Genomic DNA, 15,041 nt, shown 5'->3' on the forward strand with positions numbered 1-15,041 from the left:
TACTGACTTTTTTGAGTTAATCTGTATCCTGCTATATTACTGAAAGTGTTTATGAGTTGTAGAAGTCCCTTGCTAGAATTTTTTGGGTAACTTATGTAAACTATCATATCATCAGCAAATAGTGAGACATTGACTTATTCTTTTCTGATTTGTGTCCCCTTGATCTCCTTTGCTGTCTTATTGCTCTAGCTAGAACCTCGGGTACTATATTGAATAGATATGGAGAGAGTGGACAGCCTTGTCTTGTTCCTGATTTCAGTGGGATCACTGGGAGTTTCTCTCCATTTAGTTTGATGTTGGCTGTTGGCTTGCTGTATATTGTCTTTATTATGTTTAGGTATGCTCCTTGTATCCCTGCTCTCTCCAAGACCTTTATCATGAAGGGATGTTGTTTTTTGTCAAAAGCATTTTTGGCATCTAATGAGATGATCATGTGGTTTTTATTTTTCAGTTTGTTTATATGGTGGATTACATTGTCAGATTTTCATATGTTGAACCATCTCTGCATCCCTGGGACGAAGCTGACTTGATCATGGTTGATGATGATTCTGATGTGTTCTTGGATTGGATTTGCCAGTATTTTATTTAGTATTTTTGCATCAATGTTCATGAGTGAGATTGGTCTGTAATTCTGTTTCTTAGTAATGCCTTTGTGTGGTTTGGGTATTAGGATAATTGTAGTCTCATAAAAAGAGTTTGGCAACATTTTTTCTGTTTCTATATTGTGGAATAATTTGAGGAATATTGATATTGGTTCTTCTTTGAAAATCTTGTAGAATTCTGAGCTGAAACCATCTGGTCCAGAACTGGGTTTGTTTGGGTTTTTTTTTTGTTTGTTTGTTTTGTTTTGTTTTGTTTGGGAGAGTTTTGATGACTGTATCTACTTCTTTAGCAGTTATAGGTCCATTTAATTTGCTTATCTGGTCTTGATTTAGTTTTAATAATTGATATTTATCCAGAAAATTGTCCAATTTTGTGGAGTACAGGTTTTCAAAATATGACCTGATGATTCTCTGTATTTCCTCTGTGTGTTGTTATGTCCCCCTTTTCATTTCTGATTTTGTTAATTTGGGTATTGTCTCTCTGCCTTTTGAATAGTTTGGATAAAGTTTGTCTGTTTTGCTGATTTTCTTGAAGAACCAACTCTTTGTCTCATTGATTGTTTTCTTTGTTTCTATTTTGTTGATTTCAGCTCTCGATTTGATTATTTCCCGCCATCTAGTTCTCTTGGGTGAGTTTGCTTCTTTTTGTTCTAAAGGTTTCAAATGTTCTATTAATACACTAGTGTGGAATTCTTCAAGCCTCTTTATATAGGCATATAGTGCTATGAACTTTCCTCTTAACAGCACTTTCATTGTGTCCCATAAATTTGGGTATGTTGTGTGGTCATTTTCATTGAATTTTAGGAAGTCTTTAATTTATCCCTTTGTTTCTTCCTTGACCCATTGATGCTTCAGGTGAACATTGTTTAATTTCCATGTGTTTGTGGGCTTTCTGGAATTAGTGTTGTTGAATTCTAATTTTAAGCCATGGTGATCTGATAAGATACATGGAGTAATTTCAATTAAGATACATGGAGTAATTTCAATTTTTTAATATCTGTTGAGGTTTGTTTTGTTACCGAGAATGTGGTCAATTTTTGAGAAGGTTCTATGAGGTGCTGCTGAGAAGAAGGTATATTCTTTTCTGTTTGAATGAAATGTTCTATAGATATTTCTTAAGTCCTTTGAGTCATAACATCCATTAGTTTCCTTATTTCTCTGTTCATTTTTTGTCTGACTGACCTGTCCAGTTGTGAGAGGGGAGTGTTGAAGTCTCCCACTATTGTGTGTGGGGTTTAATGTATGATTTAAGCTTCAGAAGTGTTTCTTTTACATATGAGGGTGCCCTTGTATTTGGTTGATATTCGGTGTTGAGATTTCTTCTTGATGGATTTTTCCTGTGACTAATATGAAATGACCTTTGTCTCTTTTGATTGATTTTAGTTTGAAGTCTATTTTGTTAGATATTAGGATAGCTATGCCAGCTTGTTTCTTAGGTCCATTTGATTGGAAAAATTTTTTCCAACCCTTTACTCTGAGGCAATGTCTGTCTGTGAAGTTGAGGTGTGTTTCTTGTGTGCAGCAGAAGGATAGATTCTCTTTTCATATCCAATCTGTTAGCCTGTGTCTTTTTATAGGTGAGTTGAGTCCATTTAGATTAAAGGATATTAATGACCAGTGATTGCTACCTCCTGTTGATTTAGTTTTTATTTTCCCTTCTTTGGGATTTGCTGCTGTGAGATCATCACAGCATCATCTGTGTTTTTGCTAATGTAGCCAACTTCCTTGAGTTGGAGTTTTCCTTCTAGTACTTTGTGTAGGGCTGGGTTTGTGGCTAGGTATTGGTTAAATCTGGTTTTGTCATGGAATATCTTGTTAATTCGTTCTACAGTGATTGAAAGTTTTGCTGGGTATAGTAGTCTGGGCTGGCATCTGTGGTCTCTTAATGTCTGCATAACGCTTGACCAGGACCTTCTGGCTTTCATTGTCTCCATTGAGAAGTCAGGTGCAATTCTGATAGGCCTACCTTTATATGTTACTTGGCCTTTTTCCTTTGCAGCTCTTAGCATTCTTTCTTTATTCTGTATGTTAGGTGTTTTGATTATTATGTGGAGAGGGAAATTTTTTTGATCCAGTCTATTTGGTGTTCTGTAAGCTTCTTATATCTTCATAGGCATATCTTTGTTTAAGTTGGGAAAACTTTCTTTCATAATTTTGTTAAATATATCCTGTATGTTTTTGAGTTGAACTTCTTTTCCTTCTCCTATCCCTATTATTCTTAGGTTTGGTCTTTTCATGGTGTCCCATATTTCCTGGATATTTTGGGTTAAGCTTTTGTTAGATTTAATGCTTTGACTGATGAGTCTATTTCCTCTATTGTATCTTCAGCACTTAAGATTCTCTCTCCCATCTCTTATATTCTGCTGTTTATGCTTGCATTTGTGGTTCCTGACCGTTTTGTCATGATTTCTGTTTCTATAATTCCTTCAGCTTGTGTTTTTTTTTATTGTGTCTATTTTAGTTTTCAAGTCTTGAATAGTTTCTTTCATATGTTTGATTGCTTTTCCTTGATTTTCTTTAAGGGATTTGTTGATGTCTTCCAATTTTTTTTGTTTGTTTTTTACTCCATTTCTTTGAGGGAATTTTCATTTCCTCTTTAAGGGCCCCAAACATTCTCCTAAAGTTATTTTTAGATCATTTTCTTCTGCTTCATCTATATTTGGTTGTTCAAGTTTTACTGTTGCAGGTTCACTGGTTTTTACTGGTGTCGTGTTGCTCTATGGGTGTTGCATGTGTTCTTACCTTGTCGACTCATCTTTTTCTCTGATTGGTGTGGTTGGGGCTGTCTGTGACTCTGGTGATCAGTCTTCCAGGTGCCAGTGAATCCAAGGCTCAGATGGTTGCTCCTCGTGGTGCAGTCAGTGCCACAGTTCCAGTCATCCCGTTGGTCACTCTGCAATCCTGGAGGTCACTCGGTGCTCTCTGGGTTTGCTCTGCTTCTGTAGAGTTCACTGTCTCAGGCCTTCTCCAGCCTAGGTCGCTGGCTCAGTCCTTTTTGTGTAAATGTTCCTGGTCTGGATCCACTCCTGCAGAGGTCCCTGGCTTGGGGTTGCTCCTGCAATGGTCTCTGGCTCCAATCTACTCCCTCAGAGGTCCCAGGCTCAGGTACACCCAGACTGCAAAGATCCTGGATAAGGCCTGTTCCCTCAGATGTTCCAGATTCATGCTTAGATCCACAGAGGTCCTGACTCAGGCCTAATTTCTCAGAGGTCCCAAACTTAAGCTTGGACCTGCAGAGGTCCTGGCTCAGGTCTAGTTCCTTGTAGGTCTCAGACTCACACCCAGAACTGCAGAGGCCCTGGATCAGAGCTACTCCCTCAGAGGTCCCAGTCTCACGCCCAGACTGTCAGAGGTCTTTGGTTCTGGCCTACTCCCTTCAAGGTCCCAGACTTATGCCTTGACCTGTAGAGGTCCTGGCTCAGGTCTTCTCCCTTGGAGGTCCTAGTCTCATGCCTGGACCCACAGAGGTCTCTGGCTCCAGCCCACTCCCTCAGAGACTGTCTCCTATACCTGCTCCTGTGGAGTTCGCAGTCTCAGGCCTGCTCTGGTGTAGGTTGCTGACCCAGTTCTCTAGTCTGTGCTACTATACAACTCAGGCCAACTTGCCTACGGGCAGCCCCACCCACACTGGGGTGGGCACTCCCTCTTCAATCATAAATCAAGAAAACGCCCCACAGACATGCCCAGTCACCAATTCATGAAGGCAGTTCCTCAACTGAGGTTCCTCCTCCCATGTGTGTTGGTCAGCAACCAAGATTAGCCAACTAGACATGCTCATTCCATGTCTGTTGACACTCAGAAGTGGATTACCTGGGTCCTAAGATGATTCTAGTTTCAGCTTTTGGAGGAATAGCTACCCTGTTCTCCATAATCCTAATCGTAAAATGTATTCCTACCAACAGTGCAAGGAAGTTGTCTTTTCAGCTGTGTTTGTATTTTTTTGTTTTTTCTTTATGTTTGTAGGCATAGCTCTGGTGCTGCATTAGTGACCTTTTTATTGCTATGATAAACTACCATGACCCTCGGCTGCTTCTCTCCACATAGGCTTTCCTTCTTCCATTTCCCATATATTCAGTGGCCTTTTGCCTTGCTCTAGACTTCTTCCTTTCACAGCCTCTGCTTTCTAGTTTCATAACCTACACACAGAGACACACCTACCTAAATTCTGCACATGTGGAACAGGGCTATTATCTGAGTCAAACTTTCATTGTCTTCAGGATGATGCCAGGACTGTTTCCAAGCAATTATCCCAGCAGGGTTGGTACCAGTTCTCTGTCCTTCTGATGGACTGTGCCTTAGCTATTGCTGTGAGGGAATATCGTGACCAACTTGGGAGGGAAGGGTTCTATATCACAGCCCATCACCAGAGGCAGGAAGTAAAGCAGACACAATGGAGAATGCTGCTTTTTGACTCGCTCTTTGTGGCTTGCCCAGTCTGCTTCCCTGTTATAACCAAGACTACCTGCTAAGTGGTGGAACTGCCCACAGTGACCTGGGCCCTCCGACATCAGTTATCAATCAAGAAAATGTACTACACACCTGTCCACAGGCCAATCTGATGGGAGCATTTTCTCAATTGAGGTGCCCTCTTCTATGACTCTAACCTGTGTTGAGGTAATGTTAAAAACTAGCCAGCACTGAAGGGTTGAGAAAGGTCATGGGACATTTACCTGAGTGTCTAGCCTTTCAACAGACTTGTATGCAACTCTGCCCTTATTTCCCATTTTCTTGGGGGAGGGACTGGGGATATAGATAGGGGAGGATGAAAGGAGGGGGCTCCACCACCACAGCTGTGGGGAAGCCATCATGCCCGCTGGGTGCACACCTTCCAGTGAGGCTGCTTTAAGGTCAACTATGCGCCTGCTTCATCCTTTGCTCTCTAAGGAAGTCTAATAAATTATTGATTCTCCTGGGTGAACTTTGATGGAATCATGTCTCAGTTTGTAGATCTTAGGAGGAGGAGATGTTATTTATTTTAGTAACAGTAGGTGAGAGAATGCAAATAATATTTCATTTACAGCTTCGTTTTTATTTTTTAATACTAATTAATAATTATTTTTTCCAGCCTGATCACAGTTCCCCTACTCCCTCCTCTCCTCCCAGTCCCTCCCCCAATTTCCCTCCATCCACTCCTCCTTTGTCTTCATAAAAAGACATGCCCCCATGTATATCAGCTAGCCATGGTATATTAAGTTACAGTAAGACTAGGCATCTCCTCTCCTATTAAGGCTGTATGATGCAACCCAGTAGAAGGGAGGGGTTCTAAACACAGGTAACAGAGTCAGAGACAGCCCCTGTTCCCACTGTTAGGAGTCCCATAATAGACCAAGCTACACAACTGTCACATAATCAGTTCCATTCATTTCCCCCCAGATGTCACTCTTTTATTCTTATTTACAGCTGAATACAATTTCATTGTATATAGACACCATGATTTCTTTATAAATTCATTTGTTGAAGAACCTCTACAAAGATTTTCATGTCTCAACCAAGGGAAGAGTATAACATAAATATGGACACGGTATCTCTGTGGTTTGCTGTTTGTAGACTTAGAATTTGGGGGGCGTATGCCTAGAAGTGGCATTACTGTATAGTAGTGTAACTCTTCTTTTAGTTTTTTGAGAACCATCCATGCTGATTTCCATAGTGGCTGTCTTGGTGGACTTCCCCACCAGTAATATACAGGGTCCTTCTTTCTCTACATCTTTATCAGTGTTTATTGTTTGCTTTCATGATGACTCCCCACTGACTGGGGGGAGATGGCATGATGATGTAGTTTAGTAGTAGACAGGATCTCATGTAGTCCAGGCTGGCCTTGAACTTGCTATTGGTCTAACATGGCCTTGACCTCTCAATCTCCCAGAATGCTGAGATTATAGGTGTGTACCATGATAGTCAGCTGCAGTATAGTAGTTTGTTTGGGGACCCTTTTTATTTATTTTGAGACCGGGTCTCACTCTGTAGCCCTGGATGGACTGCAGTTCACAAAGATCCACTTGGCTCTGCCTTTTAGTGCTTGGATTAAAATAATGTGCGACCATGCCTAACTCTTCAATGTAGTTTTAATTTATATTTCCCTCATGACTAAAGGTGTTGAATGACATTCAAACATGTATTGGTCATCTGCGTTTCTTCCTCTACCATCATTAGCTCACTGATTGGTCGGGGAGATTTACAGTGTTTGGCTTTTGGAATTATATGTAGATGATAGGTGTTAGTCTCCTATTGGCTATGTAAATTGTCATTTTGTAGGCCGTCTTTCCACACTGCTAATTATTTCCTTGGTTATACGTGGTTTTTCAATTTGATGTAACCCTATTTGTCCATTCCTGGAATTATTTCCTGTGCTTGTGGAATCTTTTCTCAAAAAGTCCTTGCTGATGTCTATGGCTTAAAGTGAATAGTATCATTGGCATTGTGAGGGGAACAACATTAAGATACATTAATTTGAGTGGTGCAGACATTTTTTATGTTTTTCCAATTCATGAAGGAGGGTAGTATTAATATTTCATAATTTAATTGGCACACTTTTTATTTCCTTGGTTAAGTTTATTTTTATGAAGCTGTTGACAATGGGAATTTTTTCCAAATTATTCATTCTTCACATACAGAAAAGCTATTGGATTTTATATGTTGATACATTGTTCCTTGACACTTAACTGAATTCATTTGTCACTTCTAATAGTTTTTTGGTAAAGCTTTGTTTTTCTTCTGTGTAGAATCTTTACCTGCCAATAGGGTAATTTAACTTCCCCAGTTCCTGTTCCTAAATGTGTTTTTACTAATCTTCAGGGATGCCAATGTACTTTAATCATATTAACCTCCCACTCCTCTACAGATCAACCCCCACCTCCCTACCCACTGCCAACTTCATGCCCTGCTTTTTAATAACCTATCAAGTCTGAGTTGTGGTGCTCCTGATGAGCCATCCGTGGGATTCTAATCAACCCCTCATACTCACACATCAGGAAACTGATTCTTCATTTCCCAGAAGGCATCAACTGTTCAAAACTCCTCAGTCAGGGGCTGGGTGGGGAGGCTCATGAACTCATTCCTCATCCATGTTATTTTTTTTTAATTTTTAAAAAGTCTTTAATCATTTTTATCTTTATAATCCTATGAAATATATCAATTAATATATCAGAGTTTATATATATATTGATATATATATCAATTTATATATCAGACTAATCAGAGTTTCTCCCTCTCTCCTCTCCTCTTCTCTCCTCTTCTCCCTTCTTCTCTCCTCTCCTCTCTTCCCAGTCCCTCTCCCCACTTTATTCCCCTCCACACCACCTCCATTTCTTTTCAGAGAACAGCCAGCCTCCTATGGATATACAACCAGCCATGGTATATCAAGTTGCAGTGAGACTAGGCTCCTCCTCTCCTATTAAGACTGGAGGAGGCAACCCAGCAGGAGGAATGGGTCCCAAAAGCAGGCAACAGAGTCAGAGACAGCCCTGCTCTCACTGTTAGGAGTCCCACAAGAAGATCAAGCTATGCAGCTGTGACATATATGCAGAGGGTCTAGGTCAGTCCCATGCAGGCTCCTTGGTTGTTGGTTTAGTCTGAGTGCCTGTAAGTCCAGATTAGTTGATTCTGTGGGTTTTCTTAGGATGTCCTTGACCCCTCTGACTTATACAATCCATCTCTCCCGTAGTCAGACTTCTTTGTGACCCAAATAAGAACCTGGATACTTATAATTAATTCTGAAAGCTTGGCCTTTAGCTTAGGCTTGTTCCCAATTAACTCTTACAACCTATTTCTATTAATCTACGTTCTACCAACATGGTTGCTTAACTGTTCTCCATAATGTATGTCACTTCCTCAGTGTCTTGCTAGCATCTCCTGTGTGTGCCCCAATACATCCTGAGTTCCTTTCTCTCCCCAGAAGTCCCACCTATTCTCGCCTGCCTTGCTATTGGCCATTTAGCTCTTTATTAATCAGTCACAATGACACATCTTCAAACAGTGTAAACAGATATCCTGCAACATTTCCCCTTTTTGTCTAAATAAAAACGAAAGGTTTTGACTCTAATATTTATGTCGCTGGTGGCAGGTTCCATCCCCCTTGGGTCTGTAGGTATAGCAATGCCTAAGGATCCCAAGGCAATCCCAATGATACCTAACCATCCCAGCTCTGGGAAGTAGCTGTGCCCACTTTCTAGAATCCCTGTGTGCAGTAGCCAACTGTCGTGAATGCTCTCAGAGAGGGCCCAGGCTGCGAATGCAGTGGAGCTAGCTGGCATGACTTCTCCATTCATGTGGTTTTGCCATGTGTTGGAGCACCAAGTGTAGCTGAACTTTCTAGTTGGACTTTCTTTGGACTGCCAGCACTTAAAAAATTATATAGATACATACTATTAGTTATTAGTTATGGAAACTTGGCCTTTAGCTTAGGCTTGTTTGCAACTAGCTTTTACAACTCAAATTACCTGTTTCCATTAATCTACATTCTGCCATGTGGCTTTCCTCCATAATCTTCCTCCTCAGTGTCTTTACCTTTCCTCCATAATCTATGCCTGACATTCTCCTCAGTCGTGTCTTGCTGCCATCTCTTATTTGCCTAGATTCATCTGAGTGCCTTTCTCTTCCCAGAAGTCCTGCTTGTTCTCCGCTGCCTAGCTATTGGCCACTCAGCTCTTTATTAAACCAACCACAATGATACATCTTCACACAGTGTAGACAAATATTCTGCAACACTTCCCATCTTTTGCAGGAGTCCCTGGGCTCCACCTAATGATTTGTTGTGGGTCTGCATCTGTTCCCATTTGTTGCTGAGTAAAACCTCTCTAATAATCGGGCTAGGCACTTGTCTATGAGTATAGCAGTGTATCATTAGGAATCATTTCACAGACTGTTTTCAGTTTCATGAGGTCCCATTTATTGATTGTTGATATCAGGACCTGTGCTAACAGTGTTCTATTCAGAAATTACCTTTCTATATCAATGTGTTCAAGGCTAGTCCTCACTTTCTTTTCTATCAGGTTCAGTGTATCTGGTTTTATGATGTTGAGATCTTTGCTTCATTTGAGTCTAGTTTTGTGCAGGTGATAATTATGAATCTATTTGCATCCAGTTTGACCAGCACCATTTGTTGAAGAGGCTGCCATTACTTTACCCCCCTCCAGTGTTTTCTTGCTTCTTTAAAAAAAATCAGGTGTCCATAGGTGTGTGTAGTTATGCTTGTATCTTCAATTCATGTCCATTATTCAATACCATGTTTTTATATTACATGGTTTGGCACAAAATCTTTGTAGTACAACTTGAAATTGGATGGTGAGGGGTGTGTGTGTGTGTGTGTGTCCACATGAACCTGAAATTTGTCCTTTCAAAATCTGTAAAACTTATGTTGGGATTTTAATAGAGATTGTAATTAATATGACATCCATTTTTTACCATATTCACCACACCGATCCATGAACATTCTGTCTTCTGATTTCTTCAATGTCTTGAAAATTTTATCACACATATCTTTCATCTTCTTGGTTAGAATCACTCAAAGATATTTTATAGTATTTGAGGCTATTATGAAAGGTGCTGTCTTTCTGATTTCTCAGTCCATTTGTCATTTGTATATAGGAGGGCTACTAATTTTGTGAATTAATCATGTATCCATCCATTTTGCTGAAAGTGTTTATCAACTGTAGCTGTTTCCTGATGGAATTTTAAGTGACACTTATGTATAATATCATATGTATAATATCATATCATCTAGGTCCTCTGGAAGAAGAGTCAGTGCTCTTAATCTCTGAGCCATCTCTCCAGCCCAGACACTAAATTTTTAAATGGTTTATTACACAATATTTAACTGATATCAGAAAATGTCAAGAAAGAGAACAAGAATCATTCTTTTCAAACATAAGCTGAAAAGCTATATGATTCTGGATACTTTATTCTTGGAGGGTTATAAACCACAAACCTGAACAGCAATGGGAAACAACTGTAAAGTCCTGAGAATATTCAACAATTAACCCTTTCGAAGTGACTAGCTCTAACAACTGGGTTTAAATGGAAGTGCCTTCATTCTGTATTCACAAAATGAATTACAATATATCATATAGGTTTTGCTAGGATTTTTTCCTGTGTTAATGTAAATATTTCTATTATATTTGGAACTTTTGTCTATTCAAAGGAGCTATTTTAGATCACTATTGAAATGTAGTGGTTTCCCTATGAAACCTAATAGGCTTGTATCCCTGTGCTGGATATGGAAGGCACTGACTTCATGGACATTAGCAACTAACCATGTGCTTCATATAACCTCTGACAATTAGAAAATATTAAAGTGCTTAGAAAGTAGTCTGCAATTATGTTCACTGGGGACAACTGCAATCTATACATGTGTCAACACAGATATTTTAAAATCAGAGTAGGGTTTGCATTGTTGAGGCTCATGTTAAACATTGCATAGTCCTATATTCACTATGTCTGACTTTGCGTTGCTGCTGCAACACAGAAAGCTTTAAGATGATTCTACATTCTAAGGTAGAATAAATCTAGAGAGCACGACCTACTACCACCACAGTTAACAAATCTTCAAGTCAACATTCCTCCCATTCCAGCTACTCTCTGTACCGAGTTGATCTGTGTCTGTCTCTGAGTTTCTAAAGATGAGAGGTATTCATCAGCTGTATCATATCATGGAAAGCATGAAAAATCATCTGAACTAGCTTCTCTGAATCAGTCTCCGGACATGACCTCCAGGCCGAACATGCCACCACAAATCTGTGAAATACAATACATGAATGGTTATTCCATAGGGTCTAAGTTGTGATGTTAGATGTTCCATCTGGCTGCTCACACATAAAATAGGAATTCGTGATGATGTTAGTATATGTAACCTGGTACAGCTGAAGACAGGGTCACAGTTACACACACTTACACAATGCTATGGACCACAAGCAACCTCTGGAGCAGGAGATTATGTTTAAATACAACCAACCAATCAACTAAACAACTAACAACCACCAACCAGCCAACCAACGACAACCACCCACCCACCCATCCAACCACCAACCAACCATTCACCAATCAGCCACCAACCAACCACCCTACAAACCACCAACTATCCACCTACCCACCCACCCACCAACCAAGCAACCAAAGAAGCAAACAAAACCCCACGAAAACTTTAAAAGAAGCTAAAAGTTGCAACCAGAATGGGCTATAGTGTAATCTCATGTCAATCTTTGTATTAAAATCTGACCTGTATAGCACTTGACAAGCATTTTTAAAAGGAGAGATAAAAATAAGGACAGATAAGAAATAGAGAAAAGATATTTCTACAAAAGCCAAAAGGGGTCTCTTAAGACAAGTCTTGTCTTCTACCATCTCCCCAATGGTACAATTCTGGATTTGGAAAGTGAGAAAAAAGGGGCTCTTGGGAGTTGGAATAAACAGGAGAGAAGCTGGTTTCTGCAAGACTCCCAGCAGAGCATGTGCCTCCTACCCTTTGTAGACTAGCCTTGCAAAGCATTTAGGAAGTTTGTGAACAAAGCTAAAAGCCAGAAGAGCAGGGTAAAGAAGATTCTGGCCAGCCATGCCGCCTTCACATCACTGAAAATGATAGCAAAGCACATCTTCAACATGGGCTTTAGCTCAAGCAAAATGAAAAGCATGCTCTGCCCCTCTGCTCTAGTGATGGAACAGTTTTGGGCAATGTTAGAGAGACTGAGGCCTCTTGTATGTTAAGAAGTTACGTTACTGTTCAATTATACCCTCAGACAGAAACTGGCTTTGTGTACTTTTAGCAAACACTAAAACACATAAGAGAATCCTGAAGTTGTACCTTATTTTAGTATAATAATTCAAGGGTAGTATGAGTCATTTTCCAGTCATACTGCAAATAAAATTCTCAAATATTTAGTAATACCAAAATGTTTCTAAGATCCATGGGTCTGCCCAATGCCATTCTGCTCAGGAGGGTGTCAGCTATCCACAGGCCGGTCTGGGTCCTCAAGGTCTGGCTGATGGGAAGACATCTACAACCCACCTCATGCCATTCATGTCAGGCTGGTGATAACCACCCACAGACCAGTCTCATGGCCTGGGTCTGCCCCTTGCCACAAGGTGGGAGCCATTATGATGAGCAAATGTGTGGTGGAGACATGGAAGAGAAAGAGAAGCAGAATGAAGAGGTAAAGATGGTGAGAGAATAAGCTGATATGGCTGGCCTGGTTGCCACCTAAGGTCATGGTAACATATGAACCCTGGTTGCTGCCAAATGTCCATGGTCCTACCATAGCTGCGGTACATGGTCCTACCATAGCTGCGGTACATGGCCCATGTTGCCAACAAAGACCACACAGAAGCCCAGGGTCTGGGAGACAGCCTATGCCCTTGTTAGAATCTGAGAACCACACTGCAGCTGGGACCATAACCATCTGGGTGGCCTGTCGCCACCTGGGGCCATGGTGTTGTCTGGGCCCAAGCTGCTTCCAACAGCCATGTCTGGGTCAATGGGTCTGAGTTGACATCCAAGGCTCCTTGTAGTCAGTTATCTGAGACCACATTGGTGTCTGAGGGCCAAGATGCAGCTGGGGCCATACAGACCTGAGTGGCTTGTGCTGCCATGGTGACATCTGGGCCAGAGCTGCAGATGAGGCCATGTCTGGGTGCACAGCCCTCCTGCAGTCAGGGTCCGGGATGCTGTCCATGGCTTGTTACCACTGAAGGCCTTGCAGATGCCAGAGATCTGGGCTGCCACCTGGGGCCATGCTGGCGTCTGAGAGTCATGTCGTCACTGGGGTCACACTGATCTGAGTGGCCTGTGCTGCCAATAGGGCAACGGTGCTATCTAGGCCCGGCTGCCACTAAGAATCATGACTGGGCCTATGATCCTGCTGCACCTCGGGTCTGTGTGGAAGTCCAAGGCCCATGGGATGGTATGGATGCCACACAGTGCCAACCCTGCCCTTCGCGAGCCCTGGGAAGACTGGCCCTGCTCCTGCTGGACACTGCAGCAAGAAAGCTGGCCCCACCCCTCGCGCATGAGAGAACTGGCCCTGATGGCACGGGCTTCGGGCATAGCAGAGCTGACTCCGCCCCTTGCCTGAGGTGAGCAGCCCCAGTGGCTAGGACTGACCAGTTCAGCCACCACCCAGGTCTACATCCTGGGCCTTGGGTTGGCCCGCCCTAACATCCACCCCATCTCTAGCCTACTGGAGCTCATGAAGGAACTGGTCCTGTGGAACAGTAACTGCAGGATCTCTGTGACTCAGGGCAGCTGTACAGGAGTGTTGGTGACAGTCCATTGAGGATGGGGTCCAGAAACCTGAGGCTTTGAACCAGACCAGTGAATAAAGCTGACTGGACAAAAGGGTGTGTCATGTGACATGTGCAGCTCCTATGAAGAGATGTTGGAAAGGCAGGAAAGATGGAGGAATAAAGAAGTTTTGTTTGTTTTTAATTTTCTCTTTTTTAAATTTCTTTTTTGGGGGAGCACTGTAAGGGTGAGGGGCAGATATGAGGGACTGGGAGATGAGTGAAATTGGGGTACATGAAGTAAAATTCCCAAAGAATCAATAAAGAAATTATATTTAAAAAGAAATAAAAAAATGTTTCTAAGATTAACTATTTGTATTTAAGAATTTACTTTTTTAAAAATTGTATTTCTAAATTATAGAAACAGCCTTTTGTGCTCAGACAACTCACAAAGCATAAATGACAGTAACGATGAAGTCTCTACATAAGTAAAAATGTGAAGTTACATTACTTTTGTAAAACCTATAGTTGGAAATCATATGGTGAAATGACAAAGGGTACATAATACTTATGCTAATTTGTAATGGTGGGAAAACAAGTAGAAAAGTATTAACAAATTGAGGAAATTTATCTCATGGAAGATTGAAAATTATTCCTTAATACATGAGTAAGTCCTTTATAGAAAGGCTAAATTTTTCAAATTTTAAATATCTCAAAGCAGAGTAAATGGCAATGGGAACTGTTTGAAACTACTAAAAACAAAATAAAAAATGATGCAAAATAATTGTGATTTAAATTATTAAACATGATACACATCTTACAAAACGGAAGTATTATCTAATGATTATGTGCAATGAAATAGGAATGTTAGGTAACTTTCTGTTTTGATACTTTATATCTTTTTTCAATGGGCATGTAGTACACTTAAAGAAAAGTGCTATGTCAAAGTACTTTAAGTCATACAATCTTCAAATTTAAAAATGAAAAAAATTTTGACACAATCCCTAAGTTTTTCATTAGAGAAAGTAGTGCCATTTTATATGATGATGGAAGGCCTCTCAGGAGGGGTCTTTGAGCAAACACTTATGTGAATTAAGAAGGGATTATTCCTCTACATGTCAAGGAAAAGGAAACGTGGCAGAAGCGCACTTGCCTTGAGGATGGAGCTCATGGAACATTCAAGGACTAAGCTTATTGTGGCTGGAGTAGGATGGACTAGTTCGTGTGTCACAG

General features: G+C 40.9%; 1 protein-coding gene across 4 annotated transcripts in view; it reads right to left on the reverse strand.

The window, feature by feature from the left end:
* Positions 1-10,479: 10,479 nt before the first annotated feature.
* Positions 10,480-15,041, reverse strand: part of Crot (carnitine O-octanoyltransferase) — a 37,444-nt gene continuing 32,882 nt past the window's right edge. For all 4 annotated transcript variants that reach the window (XM_087902381.1, XM_087902382.1, XM_087902383.1 and 1 more), the window contains one exon: positions 10,480-11,330. In XM_087902381.1, the coding sequence (XP_087758507.1) occupies positions 11,210-11,330 (121 nt within the window). In that variant the 3' untranslated portion in view covers positions 10,480-11,209. The remainder of the gene's footprint in view (positions 11,331-15,041) is intronic.

The sequence above is a fragment of the Myodes glareolus genome, chromosome 27 (assembly GCF_982192425.1).
Source record: "Myodes glareolus chromosome 27, mMyoGla1.1, whole genome shotgun sequence".
Classification (NCBI taxonomy): Eukaryota; Metazoa; Chordata; class Mammalia; order Rodentia; family Cricetidae; genus Myodes; species Myodes glareolus.